The sequence below is a fragment of the Culex quinquefasciatus genome, chromosome 2 (assembly GCF_015732765.1).
Source record: "Culex quinquefasciatus strain JHB chromosome 2, VPISU_Cqui_1.0_pri_paternal, whole genome shotgun sequence".
In the NCBI taxonomy this organism is placed as follows: Eukaryota; Metazoa; Arthropoda; class Insecta; order Diptera; family Culicidae; genus Culex; species Culex quinquefasciatus.
In genome coordinates, this window is record NC_051862.1 from 206,244,620 (window position 1) to 206,270,803 (window position 26,184).

At 32.6% G+C, this 26,184-nt stretch overlaps 1 protein-coding gene and 1 non-coding gene across 2 annotated transcripts; both read right to left on the reverse strand.

The window, feature by feature from the left end:
- Positions 1 to 4,796: 4,796 nt before the first annotated feature.
- Positions 4,797 to 4,868, reverse strand: Trnae-cuc. The gene has a single exon. It is a non-coding gene; the product is annotated as a tRNA-Glu (tRNA).
- An 8,701-nt stretch (positions 4,869 to 13,569) lies between these two features.
- On the reverse strand, positions 13,570 to 25,713 carry LOC6045774 (coatomer subunit gamma). The gene is made up of 8 exons (XM_038254421.1): positions 25,462 to 25,713; positions 25,189 to 25,319; positions 17,009 to 18,644; positions 16,762 to 16,946; positions 16,524 to 16,698; positions 16,279 to 16,464; positions 16,061 to 16,213; positions 13,570 to 14,204 (listed from the first exon to the last, which is right to left on the reverse strand). Exons 1-8 carry the CDS (start codon positions 25,499 to 25,501, stop codon positions 14,074 to 14,076), a joined length of 2,637 nt encoding a protein of 878 aa, XP_038110349.1. The 5' UTR covers positions 25,502 to 25,713; the 3' UTR covers positions 13,570 to 14,073.
- Positions 25,714 to 26,184: the final 471 nt, after the last annotated feature.

The following is a 26,184-nucleotide window of genomic DNA, read 5'->3' on the forward strand; positions in this document are numbered from 1 at the left end:
AGAGCCAAACTGAGACTGAGCCTGCGAAGGTGGAAAATTCGGGGGAAAATCCACAAAAAGGACACAACATCGCTCGAGTGTGTATTGGTGTGATGATGGCATCCCTGTTTTGCCACTTTATGCTGATGTTACGATGATAGAGATGTTCGTTTTATGGGGTGACCATTTGCTCGCTCGCTCTCCCTCTATCTCTCTAGTGGAAAATCGCTTGTTGAGGGGAAAATCCCCTGGCAGCAAGACAAGGACAAAAACAGACAGAGAACGAGGAGGTGTGAAAAGTGATTTTCATAATGGATGCTCGCCCCCCACCCGACCCGATGATGGGATCGAGACTGCTGACTGAATCGGAGGGACTTTAATCGGTGGTGATAGTTTGACCCGGAAAATTGGCGAGTGATTTTTCCAGAAGAGGATTAGGGGTTTTGTGAGTTTGTTTGTTTTTTCATCTTTTCGCTCTGGGATATCGTTTGAATTCGAACAGTTTGCTCGCCACAACAGGTTGTTTTATGTTTTAGCTTTGGTTTTGTTGGGAGGTCGTAAGGAAGCTTTTTGCTGGTGATTCCGGTTTATTTTATTGTGCCATCCTTTTAAACGCAATTGTATACAAAACCTTATAGTACTGAAATCTAACTCAGAAAATAACCATTATTTAATTCAAACAAAAATATCACACATAAAGTGACCGATTGAAAACAAAAAAGACAATTTCTAGATTTACGGGGAATTCTCACTTTTCGAAAACAACCAATGTTTGTGGTTTGGTTGAGCGTTTCAGCGGAATGTATTACTTTGAATACAAAGAGACGAGTTGTTCCTCAGAAATTAAAAGGAACATCTCGTCTCTTTGTATTCACAACCAATGTTATTAAATAAAAAAACTCAATTGAGCTTAACGTTTTCACATTGTTTACAAATCGTTTTTTTTTTTTCAAAAGTTATAAAAAAGAAAAAAAAAACAGTTTCTTGCATTGATAAAATATATCTAGAGCTTTTTTTAAAAGGGAAACACAATAGCTTATAGGACCTTTTAAAAAAAACTCCAGATATTGTTCTCTATCCAATTCACACCAGATGACGATATTTAATGGCTTGTTTTGCACAATTTTGCATGGTCTTTTTATTATTAAAAAAGATCGGGTGATTTAAAACAGTTTTGAAGTTAGCGAAATTGAACCAATATTTTTTATTTTAAATCGATTATTTAATCAGATTGCTGCATTTTTATTTTCCTATGCCCTGAATAAGTTTCTATATTGTTCCCAAAAAAAATAAAATCATTCTTAGCGGAACACTGCTTAAAGAAATTAATAAGCCCCCCATACAAGTCTTCATACAAATTTGAAAGCCGAACATAAAAAAGCGCTAAAGCAAATATTCAAAAATCTGTTTCTTGAGAAAAGATTTTCTCAGTTATGATTTTTGGGAAAAAAGTAATTGCACCGTTTTTGAGTTAAAGCCATTTTTAGGTTAAAATTCTCTGAAAAACAAATATGTTTATTTTATTTTTAAATAGTGATCATTCTCGAGAAAATTCTTCACAATAATCCGTTTTGAACAATGTTGATCTATCCTTTTTGCCTTCCTCACGTTACTGAGGAAAGGCTATACAATCACTCGAAAAATGAACTTCTCAATTAGACCTCCTAGACCCACCTTCATGTATACCTATCGACTCAGAATCAAATTCTGAGCAAATGTATGTGTGTGTGTGGTGGGATGTTGATCAAAAAAATGTCACTCGTTTATCTCGACATTGGCTGAACCGATTTTGTCCGTTTTGGTGTCATTCGATCCGTCTTGAAGTCCCATAAGTCGCTATTAAAAATTATGCAGTTTAGTTAAGTCCTTCAAAAGTTATGCTAAAAACGATTTTAACAATAGACCGGAAGATTGTAAAAAGAGTGGTTTTTGTAAGAAAATGTCATGCTATACATTTTAAGAAAGGTATTTAAAAAACCTTTCCAACGCGTCCAAGACATTGAAGATCTGACAACCCTATCAAAAGTTATAAGCACTTAAGTATTATTTATACGCTTTTTGGAGGCCGGATCTCAGATATGCTGATTAAAACGTTGTCCGGATCTCTCATTCAACCTATCGTTGGATAGGTATTCAAAAGAGCTTTCCAACGCGTCCAAAACATTGAAGATTTGACAACCCTATCAAACGTTATGAGCACTTAAGTGTTATTTACGCACTTTTTGGAGGCCGGATCTCAGATATTTTGATGAAAATTTTGTCCGGATCTCGCATGCAACCTATCGTTGGATAGGTATACAAAAGACCTTTCCAACGCATTCAAAACATTGAAGATCTGACAACCCTATCAAAAGTTATAAGCACTTAAGTGCTATTTATGCAATTTTGCATTTTGGATAGCACCCGTTAAATGTGAGGAAGGCGCCAACCACCTAAGGGTGGATTAAGTAACATTTGGATATGACCTTGCAACGAATTATAATCACAAAAAAACCTAAATCGATTATTTGGACCCTTTGAAATGTAAGTCGGGATTTTAAAAATCTAAAAAAAAACACAGACCATAGATCGGAAAAAACGTGAAACCTCAAGAAAAAATCTGTTCATACATACATCATCGTTATTTTGCAATTCAATCAGTTTCCCTTTTTTAAAGTGATTTTGTAAACTTGCTGCAAAAACTGTTATAAAATGTAACATTTTCTGTAGCAAATTCACTGTTGCAGATTTTGAACTATATAGGGTATTTCAACCATTAGTGGACCCCCTAGTAGAGCCGACGCACATTTTTCACAATTTTTAAATATTTTAAGCACTTTTTCATAACCCTTTGTACAAAACAATGAAATCTGAAGTCATTTGAACAATTTTGACTATTTATTTCATCAGTAATTTGTTTTTGAGCAGAAAAATAGCCATCTGAAAAAAAAAGTTTTTTTGCCTGTTATGGACCCCCTTTTCCTATAGTAGACCCGGGTCTATAATCCGATTGTGGACTTGGGTCCACTATAGGAAAACTATTATTTTTATACCAAATTTAACCGATATTTGGTGTTTTGATGCATGGAGAAAGTCTTATGATAGATATAATGAATAAAAGATGGATTTTCCATCATAAACAAATATGTTTTGTTAACAAATTTGGCATAAAACAGCAAAAAAAACCTAACAGACTCTTAAACAAATTTATTTCCGAAAAAGATCGAAGAAAACGTTTCAAAAACAATAAAAACATTAAAATGATAAAAAAAAGTAATTTTGATGCACATTTTTCCATATAAATTACATAAATAGTTGACCGAAACAAAACAATAGATTTGCTTACAGCTGATGTTAAAACTACCCATGTTTATTTTCAAAAAATGTTTTGTTCTTTATTTATTATTATAAAATATCATTTCAAACTTTGATTATGATGCTTCAGTTAAGTACAATCAACAATAGTTTTTTATTAATTATAAATTCTTACGGCTTCAGCATTTTTGATACTTTTAACATGGATACAGCTATATTTATACTCATAAACAAAAAATATGCAATTAGGTTAATTACAACAAGCATTTATTGTATGTTTAAGAGAAACTTTAGCTTAAATACACAGTTTTCTTCATTTTTGAAGGTTAAATTAACAAGGGTCCACTTTTGGAGCAGTTCTTCTCTTTATTCTATAATAGTTGATTAAACTTACATTATTTCGACTTACTGGAGTTAAATAACCAGGCAAAAAATGATTGGATAGTTAATTCAATCATAAAATAGAAATGCTGTTTTGTTGTGTAAATGCTAGTGGCCATTGCTGATTTCAGACGTCGAACTCAAAACACTTATTTTGGCAAAAAGGACAATTCAATGTCAGTCAACATTGTTTTAAATGATGCTGGACATGCCAAATAAAAGATTTGCTGACAAAAACACGCTTGAAATTGGGATTTTATTGATTTTTTCATCAAAAACCCTTCAGAGGGTTCATAGGAAAGGGGTCCACTAATGGATAACGTACCCTATTTCTTTTGGGTGAAGTTATGTAGAAAATCCTTAAGTATTTTTATTTTGTAAAAAAAATACAAGCCTTACCCGGCAAAATTCGTCTTGACTTTTTTGTTTCTTGAAGCATAGCTTGTTTGCTTATTCAGCCTCCTGTGATCAAAATTTGAGTTTATGTAAATTTTTCCATGCAATCTACAAATGCTCCAGAATCGGTCCCAGAGTGGCAAAAGTGACAATTTTTCAGCATATAAACCTTCCTTGGGCTTACACGAACCTAACGCAACAAAAAGCACCTCAATCCGACGTTCCGGGTTCAACTGATTCGAGTTAGAACAAACCATCGAAACCATCGATATATTGGCATATCGGACTAATTTGATCCGTTCAAGAGTAAGAATGTATCTCTATGATATTGTGTTGGCTGTTGTGTATTAAAAAAAGACGAATAAATCAACATTACTTTTAGGAATTCTGTAAAGTGTTCTAATAGTTTACATTTAAAATTAAAAAGAATGTAAGCATAATAATATCATAATTGTATTTAAAATTAAGTGTGCTCAATGTTTTCCAAATATTTTACAAACAACGTAAAATGACACTAGAGCAGGTTGGATAGAATGTTTGTTTACATCCAAGGTTACGCTCATTTGAAAAATTAATACGGTTTTTAAGAAATCTAATGCTGGAATATTCGCGTATAACAATTCGATGCCAATGTGCTCTCTTATACTAAGCTTGCTGATTTCCCTACCAGTCTAGATAGTTAGCATAACAGAGCACAGAGGCATCGAATTGTAGAAGAACAACATAGACCCTCAACAAAAAAAAGTTTCCCATACCGGGAATCGAACCCGGGCCTTCCGGGTGAGAGCCGGATATCCTAACCACTAGACAATATGGGACTGTTAGAAATATGTTATTATCTACTCATGAGTTGTTTTAATTTTTATTATGTTTTTTTTTTTAAGTTAGTAAATGGTTGCTTTTGAAACGCTTTCAAAATAAAAAAAAGATTTGTTTTTTTTATTTATAGAAATTTAGAGCATTTAACAACTCAACGGTTCCACCCTGTTCTGTACTGAAAACACGTTCGATTTCGATCGCTGACAGCATTCCACAAATTTATCGACCAATTTAAGCAGATTGAATGAATTGAGATGATTCCATTTTTCACCCCACCCTCACAACCCTCCTCTCCCTTCTACTATTTACTCTGCGGGGACAACTTCACCCCCGCGTCGCGTGCGAAAATATGTTCCACACGATTAAACACCACTTTGCGCTCTATTCTCAATGGTTTACCGGGCACAATCACAATGTGAATGCAATTTTCATTTTCGTTATTACGCGAAGAATTGCGCGCGCATTCCAACGAGGATTCAAATCGCAGCGTGCCAGGAATTTGGGAAAGAGAGAAGCGTAATTTTCTCCTATTCTTTTTGAGAGCGGTGCTCTCTCATTGGATGGGTGTTTGCTTTGGTTGGGAGGCGGAGTCAACTCAAGAGTGAAAGAGAACGCTATATACTTGTTGGGGAAAACTCGTGGAAAGTGTTATCAAAGGTGCGAAAAGGGGTGAAATTTTCCTTACACAAATACAGCTAAGTGATTCTGAAAGGGACCATTAACAAAAACATAAGAATCTCCACGTTTTGTATTGATAGCAAACGATTCAGACTCACTTTGCGAGATGGAGAGAGATGCGGTTCAGCGATGGCTTTTTGATGGTGGTGAAAACAGTGATAATATCGGTCGTAACAATAAAATCGTTTAAGGATTTCGATACACTCACGTATCGAGTGGAAGGATTTTTTTCTTTTTTTTTCTAACCGCAAACGGGTTTTCCCTCATTTCCATTGGTTGATTGGTTGTAAAGGTTGTAAAGGTTGTAAAATATCAAATGGTAAAGGGAAAGTTTAATTCCTAATGGATTTTTAACCTGGTTAGCCGTAATTGAATGGCTGGTACTACATGCAAAACAAAGTTTCAAGTTTATTATTATCGCTATTCAAATCAGCAAAGCATCTGTTCTATCATGGCTGTTAATGGTTTGTTCTTGTTCAAAATATTACCTTTGACTACCATACCACAGATTAATCTAGAGAAAGCACCTTGAAGAAAAGTTAATTCGTTTTTGAGCTCAATATCGTTTTCTGGTAGCAGGGCTTGCGATACATCGCAAAATGAAACCAAAAATAAAATGCCAGTTTTTGCTCTAAGTTACTCTGTTACTCCGTTACTTACACTCATTTTTTTATTGTTGAAAATGGTTTCATTAAATTAAAATATTTATTTTGCAAATAAGTAATGATTGTCTTCTTTGTAAAGAGCGTTTCAAAAAAAAATCACCAAATGCTGCTCGCTAACTGGGCTGAACGAAAAATGACGAGGTGACCAACGATGCATAATATTTTCCTGATGAAATAAAAAAATAAATGTTACTCAAATTTATTTACAATGCTTACTTTTCATATTTCTTTAATTTAAAATCAAATAAAAGTTTGAAAAAAGTTTTTTATTTATTAAACATAATTTTTGCATCCATTAACCCCTCGATCATTTCGGTTTGTTTTGGTTTTTGACGTTTGTCTGCTACGGCCCAGTTATCGAGCGCCCTACTGTATTCATCTCGAAACCCCGTGTGCTATATTGTACTATCTAGATAGGATTCCCAGAAAGAAAGATTGCACACCAAATACGAAAATAATATAGCAAACATATGGTTTAATTTTTAGGTTAATTTTTAAAAATGTTGAAGCTACTGCCATAAATTTGCTAAATATCTATGAATTCATACAAATATTTTATTTATTTAAAAAAAGCTTGCAGTAAATCTTACAGTTTAAAAGTACTAATTTGGATGTAGGAAACTTTCTTCAAACATCATTACTAGAGTTCTTCTTTAAAAAAATACCTATAAGCTATTGTGTTTCATATGTTTATAAGACCTAATAAAAAAAAGTCAAAAAATTTTTTGTTGTTGTCTTTTTAAAGAAATTATACAGGCAAGTTTGATCATAAAGGGGGGTTGGTTTGCAAAAAAAGACTGAATTTCAACATAATTTTAAAAGTAAAAGAATGTTCAACTTTTTCAAAATATCAATGAATTTATGAAAATATCGGTTTTTCTGAAGGTTCTTTTTGAAGGTTCTTTTTGGATCTTAAAATTTCAAATTTGTTAAATGCCTAAAATGCTTACTTTTAGAAGGTGAATATAAAGTCTCAACATTTAAATGCAAAAAGCGTTTTAAAATGCATTTAACACAAGTTCAGTTGTTTTGCAATCATAGCTAAAAATCAATCAAATCAAGGATTCTAAACGCAGAGGCATTTAAAATTGATTTCAGCTGATTGCAGTTCAATTTCCATTGAAATTTTGAAGTTTTTGAAAAAAATATTTGTTCTGCCCCCTTATTTTTCAGGCCAACTTTGAAGGGGGTGGGGGAGACAAAAACTTTATATGAAATTTGTACCAGGCTTATTGGTTTGCGAAAAAAGAAAGCATTTTTTTATTGTTTCAAAATTTATGAAAAAAATGCATTTTGTCAAAACCTCTGCATCTAAATAAGAGCGTCCAATTTCTAGTCCCGGGAAAAAAATCCCAGGATTTCCCGTAAATAAAACCCGTAAATTTCCTAGTAATTCCCGAAGTTCAAGCGGAAGTATACATTTTCATAACATTTTGGAACATTTTTTTTAAATGCTCTGAAAAAAATTGAGAAGCTCTACATGCTTTGTTGAATTTAATTTGTTGTTCAATTTATATAGGACACATTCTCCGGCAATGTACACCTTAGGATGAAATTTTGAAAAGCGTGTATGAGCTATTTGGATATTTTTCCTCGATTCTAGACTACTTGAAGCTTCAAAAATCATGGTTTTCATTAATTGATCATTTGAATATCATTTTGTACAAGTTCGTTAAGTGATGCATCAATTCGTGATAAAATCATCGTTTTAAAACATTTTTCTTAAAACTCCTGGTTTTCAGCGAAATAAAATCCAAAAATTATTCTATTCATTGCATTTTGTAGGTTTTTAAATGTACTAAACGGAAATGTCATGGATTTGCAGTTTATCTTAAGTTAAGTATTTTTCAAACTAGTGTAAGTTTACCATTTTATTGCGTTGCAACGTCACGAAAAAGGGACAGTTGTTTATGACAACAGATAACTAAACATTCAATCATTTTGATATATTGGATGCTCTTTGTACTTGGAAAGAGCTTTCAAATGCAACCTAGAGCGACTAAATTGGTTGTCTAGATCCAAAGTTACAACAGGTTTAAGTTTGCGTTGCAACGTCACGAAATTTTAAATCATATTGGTCACATGGCAAAAAAGGTGTATGCGTAGTTGGTTTTTGAAGATAAAAGGATACTAAATATTGTATATTTTTATATAATGTTTCCGAGCATATTTACAGAAGAATTGTATATGGGTCATTCACAAATCTCGTTACTTAAGTTTGTATGCAACTCGATAAAAGCAGGTATTTTATGAAACTTGTTGAACAAATCAAAATTGACCGATGTTCACAAGGGGGGAAAATTCTAAAATTTTCTAAAAAGTAATCACGTGGTTACTGGATGGCCCCTTTATGATAAACTGATTTACGTGAGGGTTCATTCTAATACAACGCATTGATTTTTTTTATCCCACACCCTTATGTAGGCCAAATTACAGTGACATTAACTAACACTAAAAATCACGTGATTTGATTGTTTTTTATTTTTACAAACTTTTGTTACTTTGTTGTTGGACGAACCCTTACCTAAATAAGATGTATGCAACGTTTAGTTGTTCGCAATTCGAAATGTTATGTCGCGTAGGTTAACAGTTTTATTGTTTCCTCAAATTTAATTTAAAAAGCACAAAAGTCAACAAAATAAGTTACGTTGTTTGCAGATCACCCCTTAGGGGCCATCAACAATCGATATGGGCACTTTCTTGTAAATTTCAGCCCTCCTGAAAACTTGAAGCTCCTTCTCCCTTTTAAAACTTCCACGTGTTTTATAAATTGCTCAAAACCATTACAATATTAAGGGAGCGTTCTTGCATTACGTAACAAAACAATTTTATTTTTAGACCCCCTCCACCCCCTGGTAATACATTTCCTATACATTTTTTTTGTATAAATCCGCAAACGCCCCCTCCCCCTCCTTGATATTACGCCGTTACGTAATGCATGGACGTCCCATTACATGGATAGAGGAGGGAAAAGTGGGGAGGAGGTGTCCTTAGTGATAATGGAATAATACAAATATTTATTTTTACATTGAACACGCTTTGGAAAACTTCGTAAATTGTACTGCTACTGTGAAAGCGGTATAGGGGAGGAGGGTCTAACATGGGCGGACCAATCAATTCACAAGTCCTTGTACTGTCTATTAATGCCTTATAATAAAATCTTAACCTACAGTTGTTCAAACTAACAAAAACTATGATTTATTTTGAAACTAAAATTTCGTGACGTTGCAACGCAACGAAAAACCCTGTTTTCAAAAACAGAGCGTTGCAACGTCACGAAATGTAAGTGGTCTTTAAAAATCGAGGTTTGAATTTTTCGAAAAACTAATGATTGCATTCAATTTTTTGGAGAATTTTACACTAAAAATGGAAGAAGAACTCCAAATTTGTCGTTTGACAGAGCAGAGTTATTGGCGAAACATCAATTGGGTCAGGATTGAGAAAAAGTCACGCGTTGCAACGTCACGCTACATATTCCCCTCTCAATAATAGAATATTCGCTTAAAATAATGTTTCAACAATGTTTCTTATAGGAAATTTAATGTACTTTCCGAATCTGTAATAACATATGTACCTTTTTAATGTATTTTTTGAGTTACAGCCTAAATACTGAAAAAAGAAAAGTCAAAGCGTTGCAACGTCACGGCGGAATGTGTCATAGAATTAATCAGAGTATCAGAAAATTTGATACAGCAGTTGTTCGGTAACTGGGCTGCTTTTTAACTGGGCGCTCGATAACTGGGCCGTAGCCCAGTTAAAAAGCAGACAAACGTTAAAAAACCAAAACAAACCAAAATGACCGAGGGGTTAATGGATGCAAAATTCATATTCATACTCGGTTTGCAGATGAAATAAGAACTGCTTCGTTCTTACTTGCATCTTCACAGAACTCTTTATATTATAAGGGCATAAAATTATATAACAATTTGCCAAGTGAAGTAAAAAATGAGGACAATTTTAATGTGTTTAAACGGCATTGTTTGTGTTTCGTTAAGAATAATGTTAATTTGTGAAGTTCACGTGTGTTAAATCCCTAGAGGGTTGCTGTGAAGGAGGCACGTTATGACAGTCGGCATCCGTATAACGGTACACGTCTCTTTGGGTACACGAGAACAAACGTCTCTGGGCCTCATATGACAAATTTATCAAAAGCAACGCGACTCTGGGCGCGGTAAAACCCTTGAATGGACTCATATGTGTGTGAGATGGGGCGGGGGGAAATAATCTCAATACCCAGATGGTCCCTGTTCAATGCAATGTTAAAGAAATAAAGGTTTTTTGATGGACGCGCATGGTTTAAAACAAGAGAATAAATACATAAATAATGAATCAAAAACACAGTTAAATTACAAAAATATCTAACAAGATAAATAAACTTCATGTAATCCCATGGGCGGGGGTTAGTGGAGGGCCATCATCATCGCTATTCAATTTAAAAAAAACTTTTTTCAAACTTTTGTTTAATTTCAAGTTACAATTAAAGAATTATGAAAAGTTAGCATTGTAAATAAATTTGAGTAACTTTTATTTTTATATTTCATCTGGAAAATATTATGCATCGGTGGACCCCTCGTTATTTTTTGTTCAATCCAGTTACCGAAAAACTACTGTATTAAGATATATTTGTCATAATGTTAATTTCTTAAGCATCTGGAAAAAGATCTTGCCTAATGAAAATACATTATTACAATTTTGGCGAGCTTTTTCAAGAAAATGTTATTTCTTTTTAAATAGGTTTGTGCAAGAAGAATTACTTCAATTTGTTTAATACCTAGTAGAGGTGGAAAAAAAAAGAGCGAGCCGCTAAAGAGCCGATTCACTGAAAAGAGCGAAAGAGCCGTGGCTTACAAAAAAAGAACCGCAGTTTTATTTAAACTTCGGTCTTTTGAAAGAACCGGCCCAAGATGGCATGATTTTTGTTATAAATATAATTTATTGAATTTCCAAAAAATGAAGTATTAAATTTGTTTTTGAGAATTGAAAATGCTATTTCAAATATCAAAACAAAAATAAAAAAGGTTTTTTATCAACATGAAAATATTTTTAACTTTACAACTGAATCAAAGTTGAAGTATTACCGGAATACAAATTTGAGCATTTCAAATTGCATAATATTATTAAAAATCTTCTGAATAGTTTAGAGATTTTCGAAAAAAAAATCCTTCTGTCCGAGTTCACAGAACGTTTTCTCCAAATAAATTGTCAGCTTTAGTTCAATTCTTGCAGAAATAAACGCAATTTTAAAATTAATAGTAATTTTTCCTAGATTTAAGTTTGGATGCCATTCAATTACTGGAATATTTAGGTTCGAGTAGAAATCTCGACATAGAGACCGACAAGACCTATGTTTTTCAGGACATCTTCTCGTTTTCAGTTTTAATTTTTTATCAAATAATTTGTAAAAGTCCAGTGTGAAATAACTTATAAAATCACACGATTCTTAAAAAAAAACATTTTCATCAAAATTTTGAAAAAGAGCGAAAGAACCGTTCAAAAGAGCGGCTCTTTTTAATGAGCGAACGAAAATGAGCGGCTCCTAAAAAAGGGCGATTTTGCCCACCTCTAGTAATCAAAAAATTACAATTTTAACATTGAAATTTCTCGAAAACCATTGAATTTTATGAACTCATTCTTCCAGCACAGTGTTACTTAGGATGTTTACTGCCTTCAATTCAAAATCCGTCCAATTTGGAAAATTCCGTAAAAAAATGGCAAGTAAAACCGTAAAAAATCTCCGTGTTCAACTGAGCGGGAAGGGGCTATGTAAATGAATTGTGGAGCACTGATGCAGCAACGGATGTTAGAGGGTTAAATAAAAAAAATGGAAGATTGATTGTAGAACGCTGTTAAATTATCGTATAACTTAAACAATTTTTTTGTTTGATGAAAAAGCTATCAACCGAAAACTACTTCGTATTGTAAAAAATGCAAACATATATTTAAAAAATCCAAATATTAAAAAAAATATTGAGTTGCTAGGAAAAACTAAAAAGCTATATTTTTTTCCAAAAGCAAGATTCAGTAAGACTTGTTTTTTTTTCGTTTCAACTTTATGTGTCAAAACACACTCTCTCAAACTAGTCCCATAGACAAGTTTATGTTTGTGGAACATGGATTCATTTTACTCACTGTCCAAACAATTTGATAAAAAAATTCTTCTAAACCAAAAATACAGCTAAGCTTTTAATTGATCTTCACATTTATTTCAACTAACAAAGTCGCTGTTCTATACAATTTTGATGCAAAATATTAGTGATTAGTCAGAGCCAAAATCATCAGAATTTCTAACAAATTTAAGATTTCCCGTGAATTTCCGGGAAAATGAAATACAGAGCAGATTCACTTATTTGGAGCTGAAACATTAAAGTTTGAGTGCTTTTTGATTTGAATTCCATTAGATTTGGCGAGATAAACCGGATTCTAGTAAGCGGATTGTCTCTGTGTTGTGATAAATGAAAAAAAAATATATTTGAAACCATTTTGAACTATCAGAAAATAAACACGAATTAGAATTCAAAATACTTACCAACCTATGTGATTTTTTGCTGAAAAAAATCCACAATCCTTCGCACCACGAACATGCTAAATCACTGTTGATGTTGAACATTCCAATTTAGCGCGCGCCACATGGGCGCAGCACGAAAACATTTGCTCTCTATGCATCTTGGCGCACAGTTCCGTTTGTTGCGTCCCCTCCGTCTCTGTCTCTCCCGCATCCTTAATTTATGTTAATTCTCTGTACAGTTTAATTTTCCCCATCGCGTCGTTTGGCAAAACTAGCAAGAGGACACCGCGGACTAGCGAAACGACATTAACGGTTCGTCCTCGTCCGCTCTCTCCGCAAATGCGTGTGCGTTTGCTTGTTTAATCTGCAAACTGCGAAACTTTCGCCGCACATAATAGCGCACCCGGAGGACATTGTATTGGAACCGCACACACAACTCGGATCGGAACTATAATCGCCCCTGGCCAGAGGAGGAGGAGCTGCCGGGTCGCGAGGAAAAGAAATTTATTTCACTACATTAAACAATTTGGCTGCGGTTTTCTGCGGGGCCGAATTTTAATATAATTGTTGTTTATTACTTTTGCTGGTGCAACGGCGGCGACGACACAAGTGCGCGAGCTCGCGCAAATTTTGCAATTTATGTCCTCGCGTCGTTGCGTTTGCTGCTCTCCTTTCGAAATCCGTTTGTTTGGGGACGCGGGCCACATAATAAATGTTAAACATTGTAAATATTTTATGCAAACGCGCGATTCATCGTCGGGCGCAGGCAGAATGGGGCGGAAAGTAGCGAAACAGGGACGATATTGCAGTATTTCTCTATATTTTTTGGGGGGACTCAATAAATCAATGCCGTTTTTATAATGCGCTTGGCCAAAGTTTTCTCCATTTACTGCAAATTTGGGTTGGTTGATTAAAAGAAAAGATTTATATTTTTTCCTCTCGATTCTGGGGTTTTGTATAAGTATTAATACAGTTATTCACATCTTCGTTCCACATAATTTTTGCTCTTGATTCTAAGCTTGATTTTCCCACTTTTTTCCTTCTTCAACTTCTTTCTTTTCTTTTCAGCCCAAACAGGTGCCACTCATCTATTGTTTTGCTTTGTTTGTTTCCTCTAGGATAGTCACTAACGAATGCCGGCGAAAAACTTAACACTAGAGTCTGCTGGTTGTTTTACTCCCTACTCACTTGCTGTGTATGTGTTGTGTTCCTTCTACTACTAATTATATAAAGATACTACTATTTCCAATGTTTATAACATAAAAAAGAACATTTGTTTTCTTTTCCTTTCATCTTGCCTTGCACGAAAACGAGATAAGTAAGAGCATGTGTGTGTGTAAAAGGGCTTAAACCTGATTAACCCACCGCGGACGTGATGAGTTCCGCCACCTCCGAGTCCGTTGATCGCACCGTCAGGTGCATCGTGACGCCGTCCGAGACGGCCAGCTTGGAGCGGACCAGCACCTCGACGTCGCCGCGGAATGTGCCTGGAAGAAATTTTGAAAAAACAGGTTATAGGTAACAATCATTTCAATTTGACATTTGACAATAGATTAAAAGGAATTCTAAAATTCTTCAATTCTAAAATTTTAAAATTCTAATATTCCAAAAATTCTAAAATTCTGAAATTCTAAAATTCTAAAATTCTAAAATTCTTAAATTCTTAAATTCTAAAATTCTGAAATTCTAAAATTCTAAAATTCTAAAATTCTAAAATTCTAAAATTCTAAAATTCTAAAATTCTAAAATTCTAAAATTCTAAAATTCTAAAATTCTAAAATTCTAAAATTCTAAAATTCTAAAATTCTAAAATTCTTAAATTCTTAAATTCTTAAATTCTTAAATTCTTAAATTCTTAAATTCTTAAATTCTTAAATTCTTAAATTCTTAAATTCTTAAATTCTTAAATTCTTAAATTCTTAAATTCTTAAATTCTTAAATTCTTAAATTCTTAAATTCTTAAATTCTTAAATTCTTAAATTCTTAAATTCTTAAATTCTTAAATTCTTAAATTCTTAAATTCTTAAATTCTTAAATTCTTAAATTCTTAAATCCTTAAATTCTTAAATTCTTAAATTCTTAAATTCTTAAATTCTTAAATTCTTAAATTCTTAAACTCTAAAATTCTAAAATTTTAAAAATCTTCAATTCTAAAATACCTAGATTTTCAAATTCCAAAATTTTTAAATCCAAAAATTTTAAAATTCTATGATTTTAAAAGTCTGAGATTCTGAAATTCTAAAATTTATGAAAAATCTTAATTTCTAACTTGCAATTTTTTTAACTATAATCTCTAAATTTCTAAAATACTAAATTGCTAGATTTCTAAAGTTTTTATTATTAAATTTAATATTTTAACTAAGTTTCTAAAATACCAAATTTATAAATTGCAAAATTTTTAAAATTTTAAAACTCTGACATTCTAAAAAAACAATTTAATAATAAAATTGTCATATTCCAACATTCTAACATTCTAGCAATCTAATACAGTAGTTGTTCGGTAACTGGGCTGAACGAAAAATAACCAGGGGACCACCGATGCATAATATTTTTCTGATGAAATATAAACATAAAAATTACTAAAATTTATTTACAATGCTTACTTTTCATATTTCTTTAATTGTGACTTGAAATTAAATAAATGTATGGAAACAGTTTTTTTATTTGTTGAACAGGCTCTTGGCATCCATTAACCCCTCGGTCATTTCGGTTTGCTTTGGTTTTTTGACGTTTGTCTGCTTTTTCAGTGGGCCCAGTTATCGAGCGCCCAGTTAAACAACGCCCAGTTACCGAACAACTACTGTATTTTAAAACTCTGGCACTCTAAAATAATTGTTGAATAATAAAATTGTAAATTTGTAGTATTGTAGAATTGTAAAAATCTAATATTTGCAAATTTTACTATTTCAAAATTACGGAATCCAGAAAATCATATATTTTTAAAGCATTTTTGGAGTCATATTTTTGCAAACCGGAGTGAAATTTTAGCGAGGAGTTAACATAATCGACTACAAACTATATATTTTTTTTCGAATTTCCAATGTTTTGTTATGTATGATATCGAATATTCGAATTTTAAAAATGTTCTAATACAAAATTAAATTATCTTCTATAAATTTTAAAAAATTTCAAAGTCATATTTTAATAGTTCAGATTTTTCAAATTTTGGAAATTAAAATTCATATAATCAAAATTAATTATTTTCAATAGTTTCTAGCCTTTGAATTTCTGAATTAAAGATTTTTTATTTTTCTGAATTTTACTTTTCTGAATTTTTTAAATTTTTGATTCAATTTCAAAATTTTTTAAATTCTTAAACATGTGTGTGAATGCATGCACTGACCTGAACACAGCAGCGTGTGCGTCGCCGCTCCGTCCGGCACCTTCTCGGACAGGTTGGCGGGGGCAAGACCGAGGAATTTCAGGATGGTGTTCACCGCCTCCTGCAGACTGTTGACCGTCGACAGCTCGAAGGTGTCCTCCGCTTCGACCCATTCTGTTGAAATTTAAACACGTTTGTTACTTGAACTATTCTTAGAAGTTAGAATTTCAAGATTTCACCTTCAGTATCGGCACTGTCCCACGCGGCGTTAAAGTTCTGCTTCTTGGACTTTTGGATCTGGTCCGCGACGGTAATTTCAATGTCCTCCAGCATGTACTCGTCGTCGTAGCCCTCGTCCGAGTCGGGCAGGCCCGTCGACGGGTCGCAGTCCTTCACCAGGAACCGCAGCGTGGCGCCGAAGGCCGCTGTAAAAAAAAAAACAGAATCAGTATCTAGCATGAATTTGGGGCTGATTTGAAGTTACCAATCGAATTCGGCAGATCTGGCGGGAACTCAACGATGCAGTAGGTGGACTCCTTCTCGCCGTACGGCAGCTTGGCGCACGGAATGACCGCTCGCGTAATGAACCCGTCCGGTATAACCAGATCGACGCGCACGTTCTCCAGCAGCTGGTCGGACAGGGTGTTGACGCAGTCGAACTAAAACAGCAAGAAAGAAGAGTGTTATTGCCAGTTCTTTGAACTCAAGTGAACGTAAAGTACCTGGAAAACGATGTGATTGCCGAAGCAGTGCTTGATGCAAGACACGGTGTACTCCGTCTCGCTCTCCGTGAGCTGCACCGGGCTGGAAGATTTGTGCAGCGCGCCGAGCCGGTGGATGCCGGGGATCTGCAGCAGCTTCTCGGTGTTGGCCTCCTCGCGGGTGATGCGCGCCACCTTCGGAACGGCTAAAATTTTTAATTCTAGTTAGTTACTTACTCAAATTTCAACAGAAATCAAGATTCTTTACCATTGTTCATGATCATGACCTCGTCGGTGACCTCCGGCTGTACGGTCTGCGACTTGGGCACCACCGACAGGTCGAACCGCTCCGTCAGCGGTCCGTTCAGATACTCCTTAAGGGATTTCTCCAACAGCGGCAGCGAAACGATTCCGTTCTCCGTAATGTACTGCTTGTTCAGCTCGGGATTGCCCGAGCTCAGAATGGTGTAGTAGTAGGTGGCTCGATCGCGCACCTCGTCGTCGGTGTCCATCTGGCAGCGGTTCAGCAGCACCAGCACGTTCGGCAGCAGGTCGGCGCAAGACGCTCCGAACTGGGCGATGGCGGCCACGGCAGCCGCACGCACGGTGGCGTTCTCCAGGATCACTCGGTTGTAGATGAACCGGATATAGCGGGATGGAGCCTTCGAGTACGGTCCTTCCTTGCCAAGCAGATGCAAGATTCGGACGGCGAGCGAAGTGTGCTCGCAATCTTCGATAAACTCACACAAATGCGACAAACCCGACTCCTTGGCTTCCATGTTCTCCTCGATGATCAAGATAATCGTATCAACGATCGAGGTCTTGTACTCCAGACCTCCCTCCTCGCGCAGCATTCCGCTCAAGAAGTTCATCATGACTCCATGCTTGCGAGGGAACTTTGAGCAAAGCGCACGAATCGCCTGCACAACAACAACCTTGAACTCGTCGGAAATCTCCGCCACAAACGTCGCAATCTGCTTCATCAAACGCTCGACCGAACTCTCGGCACCGGTCTTCAGCAGCGTCGTAATGGCCAGCGTAGCTACCGAACGGTTCGAGTCCGCAATCAACCCCTCCAAGTCCAGATTGCACACATTGACCGCCGGCGGATGCAGCATCGCGACCTTGTTCATCGTTCTAACCGCCGCGAAACGTAGCGTTGCCTTCGACGATCCGCAGAACAACTGCAGAATGCTAACCGCCGTAGACAACTCCCTCGGATTGGTCCGCTTCAAGTTAACAAAAGCATGCGCCGCCTCGTAAACCACCATTTCGCTCTTGTTCCTCAAGCAAGACTCCACAAAGTCAAACAACGGCGACTCGGCGTTCGAATTTCCGGCCGCATCTTCCTCCTCAATAATCTTGCATGCAATCCGGATCAAAAAACAAACCGCGTACGGACTCTTCAAATTCTGCTTCGTCAGCCGGTTCACCAGCTTCGTGACCGCCAACCGATCCGCCTTCCTAATATGATACAGCAAACCCAGCCCATGGTACTGCACCATAATGTTGTCACTGTTCAACGCTTCCTGAGCTTCATTCGCCCACCTCTTCACCACATCCCCCGCCGTATTGGCCAAATGCAGCGAACTCACCAACGCCCCACTCGACACCGGCGCGTTCCGATCCACAATGCACTGCTTCATGTACCGCTCCACAGCCTGCAGCATCGTATTGTCCGTAATGCTACACAGCGCACGAATGGCCGGCGCCCGATAAAGGTCCTCCTTGCCGGTCATGTCCTTCGTCAGCGAGGACGTAACGATGATGACGTCCTCGGCGATCGGACTCAGCTCCTTGATGCCCAGATAGACCATGCGGCGCATGATGACGTCCTTGGACTGGAACAGCTTGGTCATGGCGAAGAAGCACTCGGTAGCCTCGCGCGAGCCCAGTTGTTCGCCCTGTGGGTGGGAAAATGGGAAAAATTTTTTTAAGCTTCATCATCCTGGTGCGAGAATCGAACCGACAACCGTCAGGATTCCCAGTAAGCAGATTAACTCTATAAAGGGATCTGAGTTTGCCGAGCCAGACAGGAATTAAACCAATTACCTTTCGCTTACAAGACAAAAGCCACCACGGTTACTCAATATTTTTATTTAATTTTAGATTATAAATTTTAAAAGCCTAAGAACATTTAAAATCTAGAATTGCTTCAGAAGACCTAGTCTCAAAATTCAGAATCTTAAAATGCATAATACCAAAAAAATCAAAATAAATAAATTTAAAAAAATATATATTTTTAAATTTCAAAAAAAAAATTAAAGATCTGGAAATGTAAAAATTCTAACATTTATGAGTTTAAGGCTTCTAAAAAACCTGAAAAGTTTTACAACCACAAATTTTAAAATTCTTAACATTCGAATTAAAAAAAAAATCAGATATTTAACAATATAAACAATTTAAGTTTCAATATTATTATTTAATTTTAAATTTTAATTTTTAAAAGCCAAAGAATATTAAATAAAACAAAATCTAGAATTGCTTCAGAAGACCTAGTCTCAAAATGCAGAATCTTAAAATGCATAATACCAAAAAATCAAAATAAATAAATTTAAAAATATATATTTTTAAATAAAAAAAATTAGAAATCTGGAAATGTTAAAATTCTAACATTTATGAATTTAAGGCTCCTAAAATATATTAATTCAATATTTGTTTAAGTTCTGACAATAAAAAAGAAGATTTCATTTTTTCAACCTAAAAAAACTAAAAAAAAGTTTCACAACCACAAATATTAACATTCTTACCATTTGAATTTAAAAAAATCAGATATTTAACAATAAAAAAAATCAAGATTCAACATTTTTAAATTTCAAAACTTCAAAAAATTTATTCAATTCAATTAGTGTTTATTAGAATTTAACAGTTCTGCTCCAGGATGTTACATTTGCAATTCAGAGATTTGGAGAAAATTTCGACTGAGATCAACTCGAAAGCCTTTACAGGGAGGGTTTCTAAGTTTAGATTTTGCTAGCTGAGTGCTCTTTTAGGGAAAATAAATTTTGAGAAAAAAACCCTATTCAAAAAATTTAGATTAAAAAAAACCTTTAAAAAAAAACCTAAAATATTACTCAAAAATGCTACAATGTTACAATGTAAAACATTGTAGCATTGTAGAACAGAAAATTTAAGAATCCTTGAATTTTATTTTTTAAAGTCTCTAAGCTTTATTTTTGGAATAGCTGATTTTTTTTTAATTTAAAAGAAAAATTAAAAAAAAGAGAATCTTGCAATTGAGACCGCTAAGGCCACGCTGTAGAGCGAAGTGAATTAATGAATTTATGTTCTTAAAAAACTAAAGAATTGAATAATTGACGAATTAAATAATTGAAGAATTGTAGAGTTTTATAAATCTAGAATTGGGTACTAAAGCCCTATGTTAATTTTTATGTACAACGGTAAAAAACACGATTAAAAACCATTTCTGATCACTTTTTTTCATTTTAATGCAAAAATTTTTTTTGACAAGACAACATTTTTTCGATGGATCAACTATGGTCCCCTTGGGACGAGCTGTCAAGTAGGAGCTTTTCTGTCAAGAAGGACCGCGAGGTTAATTTTTCAAAACTGATTTAAAAATCCATTTTAAACTCTTTGTGGTCGTACAAAGGGTCATTGTACTCAGAAAAATAAGCTTTATCGCTGTAAACAATAATATCAGCAATCTAAGCTTCATTTTAGGACCCAATTCTAGAATTTTTTGAATTTTTGTAATTTTAGAATTTTAGAATTTCAGAATTTTAGAATTTTAGAAATTTAGAATTTCAGAATTTTAGAATTTTAGAATTCTAGAATTTTAGAATTTTAGAATTCTAGAATTTTAGAATTTTAGATTTCTAGAATTTTAGAATTTTAGAATTTAGGAATTTTAGAATTTTAGAATTTATGTTCTTAAAAATTGAAGAATTGAATAATTGAAGAATTAAATAATTGAATATTTGAAGAATTAAATAATTGAATAATTGAAGAATTGTAAAATTGAAGAATTGAATAATTTTAGAATTTTTTGAATTGAAATTAGTATTATTTAGATCGAAAATAAAAAAAAGTGACGATAATGCTATGCCTTTTATCGTTGCATGTTAAAAATTTACATTAATTAGGATTCTTATTCTTATTCTATTCAAATATAATTATATTTATTCCAATTTGAAGAAAATTCCGGATAGCAAATAACAATAATTATTAATTAGAAACACAGAAATAAAAAAGCATCGAATTAACCGAGTATCGACGTAAATTTTAATTTTCCGTAATTTGATTTTTTTAATGTTTCAAAACATTAAATTTAACTAATTATTCTGTTGTCAATTGCCATTCACAAGACAACCAGGGTTGTTACGGATAAGTCGAGAAAAAATCCGCGCCAGATCCGCGCCGACCCCAAAACCCAATCCGCGCCATATAAAAAAAAACCGCGACAAACATAGAAGAGAGTAACATAATGAATGAAATTTTAAACGAAAAAAGAATAATACAGAAGGTAGTTGGATCAGTACCGTTGATCAGTTGTGGATTCATATCCCACCTGTACCAAATGGAATCTTTTTTGCCATTTCTAAAACAATATTAGCATTTTTTTTGCAACACTTTAAATATCGTTGCTTCAAAAACAAATTCAGAAAAAAATAAATTCGAAGATTTAAAAAAAATTAAAACCATAAAATAAATCACCAAATTATAAAATCTAGGGATTTAGTACTTGATAATTCTCGCCAAAACTTTACTCTGGAAAATCGAAACACGAAATTTCTATTATTTTCTTCTCTAAATTTCTCTAATCTAAAATATGACTCCGAAAATGATCCGCAAAAAAATAATATAATAATTTAAAAATTAAATGATTTATTTATTTAATGATTTAATAATTCAATAATTTAATAATTAAATAACTTAAAAATTTAATAATATAAAAATATAATAATTTAATAATTTAAAATTTGATAATTAAATAATAAAATAATTTAATAATTTAATAATTTAATGATTTAATAATTTAATAATTTAATAATTTAAGTATTTAATAATTTAATAATTTAATAATTTAATAATTTAATAATTTAATAATTTAATAATTTAATAATTCAATAATTTAATAATTTAATAATTTAATAATTTAATAATTTAATAATTTAATAATTTAATAATTTAATAATTTAATAATTTAATAATTCAATAATTTAATAATTTAATAATTTAATAATTTAATAATTTAATAATTTAACAATTTAATAATTAAATAATTTAATAATTTAATAATTTAATAATTTAATAATTTAATAATTTAATAATTTAATAATTTAATAATTTAATAATTTAATAATTTAATAATTTAATAATTTAATAATTTAATAATTTAATAATTTAATAATTTAATAATTTAATAATTTAATAATTTAATAATTTAATAATTTAATAATTTAATAATTTAATAATTTAATAATTTAATAATTTAATAATTTAATAATTTAATAATTTAATAATTTAATAATTTAATAATTTAATAATTTAATAATTTAATAATTTAATAATTTAATAATTTAATAATTTAATAATTTAATAATTTAATAATTTAATAATTTAATAATTTAATAATTTAATAATTTAATAATTTAATAATTTAATAATTTAATAATTTAATAATTGATTAATTTAATAATTTAATAATTTCATAATTTCATAATTTCATAATTTCATAATTTCATAATTTCATAATTTCATAATTTCATAATTTCATAATTTAATAATTTAATTATTTAATAATTTAATAATTTAATAATTTAATAATTTAATAATTTAATAATTTAATAATTTAATAATTTAATAATTTAATAATTTATTAATTTAATAATTTAATAATTTAATAATTTAATAATTTAATAATTTAATAATTTAATAATTTAATAATTTAATAATTTAATAATTTAATAATTTAATAATTTAATAATTTAATAATTTAATAATTTAATAATTTAATAATTTAATAATTTAATAATTTAATCATTTAATAATTTAATCATTTAATAATTTAATAATTTAATAATTTAATAATTTAATAATTTAATAATTTGATAATTTAATAATTTGATAATTTAATAATTTGATAACTTAAGAACTTTCTTGAAAAAAATAAAATTAACAAAAAAATCAATAGTAATATTTTCGTAATTTTTCAATTTAATAATTCGTTTTTTTACGTTTTTTGAGTCTGTATGTTTTGACAATTTCAAATTATGAATTCTATTTTTTTTATTATTTGAATATGTAAATTCTGAAATTTCAAATTGTTGATCTCCAGATTACTTATTTTTTTAATTTTATCATTACATTTCGCTTTTAGACGAAGATTTTAGCAGATTTCTAAGTGGATTTCGTCATGTTGTGATAATTGGGAGTAGAATCAATTCTATCTGAATTACAGTGGCAACAAAATTTTTATTTTTTTCAATAAACCAAAAATTCAAAAAATTAAATTTTTATATTGAAAAAACATAGAAAATCTACAAAGTTTCATAGCTTCAAATTTTTAAAATTCTGTAATTTTTTCGAATTTTGTTATTTTGATTTAAATAAAATTGGTATTTATTTGGTTTGTTGAGCAGATGTTTTAAAAATAATGAGTTGTAATGTTACGTTAAATTTATATAACAAATCTCATTACATTAAAAAAATCGCTCCTTGAAGATTATTTCAAAGTATCGTATTAAGAAAAAAAACAATCAATAATTTTTAGAAGAAAATTTTCTTCATAAACAACTTCTTAGAAATTGATGTTTTCGCACTCAACGAAAAAGATTGAATTTATTTAATTCCTAATAATATTTTCCTTTGTAATTTGAAAGCAATTCTATCGTTCTCAATTATTTTGTTTATCAAAATTGCTATCCGCGCGAAATCCGCGCCTGAGCAAAATTAGCCAGCAAATCCGCGCCAGATCCGCGCGATACGCGCCATCCGCGCGATCCGCGCCGTCCGTAACAACCCTGGACAACTCGAATCAAAAAGTTTCACTTCTTTAAAAATGTCTTGAACAAACTAGTTTTTTTCACTCAGACGTAAAAAATATTTTTGATTGCTTTTGCAGCTTTCCAAGGTTGCCACTAGGGGAGCTGGGGGTAAGACGGCCAGGCGGGGTAAGACGGCCACCCCACTGTTTTAATAAGTGTACTAATGAATATTACTAAAATGTTTAGCAATACTGTTCCTCATGCTAAATAATGCATATGGAGTCACCTTTGCCAGAAATATTGTTTGAAATAGTATAAAAATAGCTCAAAATAAACAAATAATTTTTGAGCTTGAAACTGGATGTAATTTTGATGAATTACAACTTAGGCATTTTTGTTAAATAACAATATGTTTTCCTGTCTTCAAATATTTTTTCACGTTAAATTGAAGTTTTCCCTAGATTATGTCCCTCGAAAAAGTTCAAAAAAATGCGATGAACTGTTTACAAAAAATGTTAAAAAAAAAAAAATATTTGGGGGCAAGACGGCCACCTCCTCCGTGGGTAAGACGGCCACCCGTAATTTGTAGATTTTATTTGATATAGGTTATATTTTTGACGGTTTTTGACTATTAAGACATATTTGTAGATAAAGGAAAAGCATTTTCAATAAAACTATCAATTTTTAATCAAAATGCTGTTAACTACCGTTTCGACAACATTCTTTACTGTGATATAGCAAAACTCATTGAATAGTATGAAATCCTATCTAACTTTTCATAAAAATCGCTTATTTAATATTGTTAACATAATTTTGATTTACTTATTCTAATCGAAATACACAAACTAATTTTTTTGTATCAAATTGTGTTTGTTTTGTAGTAAAAATTCATAGTTTTTCATAAATGTGGTCGCAATAATGTGAAATTCACTGAGCCAAAATATGAAATTTTTTAAACAGCATTTTTCTTCACATTTGAAACCTAATTTTTTTCAACCAAAATAGTTATGATGTTCAGAGAAGTCTGTTGAACCAACCATGTAGGTGTTTGGGTGGATTTAGCAAAGTTATTAAGTTAATTTATAGCACTGGCCGTCTTACCCCACATGGGTGGCCGTCTTACCCCGCGTATTTCATATATATATACGATTTCAATTATTTTTTTAAAATTGCTGAAAAGTATTGAAAAATGGTTTTTAGACCAACTAATTTATGTCATTTCTATAATGGACTAGTAGTAGAACAATATGTACGTAATTTGAGATCAAAATAATCTGTTGTGTAAATTTTATTAGACTTCTCCCTTAGGGTGGCCGTCTTACCCCCATCTCCCCTATGCACAAAGATGTCATCTTTTTCTGTAGTGTCGTGCACAGCAATTCTAATGGAAATGTTATCTAGAATTTACAACTAGATTTAGTCTTACCCCATCAATTAATGTGACTAAATCATACCGCAGACTCCACACTACAGATTACCAGCCCTTCCGGCCACTCACCTGGTTGATAAGATACAGAATCTTGGTCAAAATGTGGGTACATTTCCGAGCATTGACCGGAGTTTCGTTGAACATCCGCGTCTCCTGCAGCACGGACGTCTTCTCCAGGTTCAGAAAGGGATTGCTTCCGCCTTCGAGGGTCACCATCGAAAATAAAAACAATCATCATTACAACCCGATTCCCAGAATCTACAACCACCCAACCCAACAACCCTTCGAGGGGAAGGTGCTGCCCAAATTGTTATTCTTCACATCAACTTTTTTTTTTCTTACCTTCTTCCTCCTCCTTCTTGTCTCTCTTGAAGGAACTCATTTTCGGACCTTTTCACCGTCCACCGTACGTTCCGGATGTGGGCTGGACCGACTCGTACACGGATCGCACCGGAAATTGCACAAATTACACCGAAACACTCGCGATTTGCGGGGTTTAAAGTTTGCCGAAAAATTTTCCACGTCACGAAGATTTTGTTGCCCGACGACGACACCAGATGACAGCCAGCCTGCAGAACGAATGCGAAAAGCTTTGACGTTTGGGGGAGGGCAGTGGCGTGACGTTTTTGGGGTGCGAGGAAAAAACAGGTGGGGGCATGGGCCGAGGGGATGTCAAATGGTAATGGCTGAATGAAACAGATTGATAAAAAAATATCAAAAAGATTGTTTATATAAAAAGAACTAATACGAATTATTTTTAAAGTTCCTTGAAATCTGGAGTTTTTTTTTAAAAGGGCCAATAAACCAAATTTTTAGTTTTTGCTTTTTGGGTGTTTTTTAATACCCCTGACTCTTGGCGGTCACTCCGGTTAGGGTCCTGAAGACCTATGTAAATTTTTATGTACAACGGTAAAAACACGCTCAAAATCCATTTCTGATCACATATTGTTATCTAAAAGCAAAAAAAAGTTGACAAGACAACCTTTTTTCGATGGATCAACTATTGTCAACTTGAAAAGAGCTGTCGAGTAGGAACTTTTCTGTCAAGTCAAGAAGGACCGCGAG

What these genes read in the sequence shown, in the direction of transcription:
- LOC6045774 (XM_038254421.1), bottom strand. Translation starts at nt 25,501, where the DNA reads ATGAGTTCCTTCAAGAGAGACAAGAAGGAGGAGGAAGAAG. An exon ending in GCAATCACATCGTTTTCCAG is followed by an intron (nt 16,699 to 16,761) that starts GTACTTTACGTT and finishes TTGCTGTTTTAG; the next exon opens with TTCGACTGCGTCAACACCCT. An exon ending in GCACACGCTGCTGTGTTCAG is followed by an intron (nt 14,205 to 16,060) that starts GTCAGTGCATGC and finishes AATTTCTTCCAG; the next exon opens with GCACATTCCGCGGCGACGTC.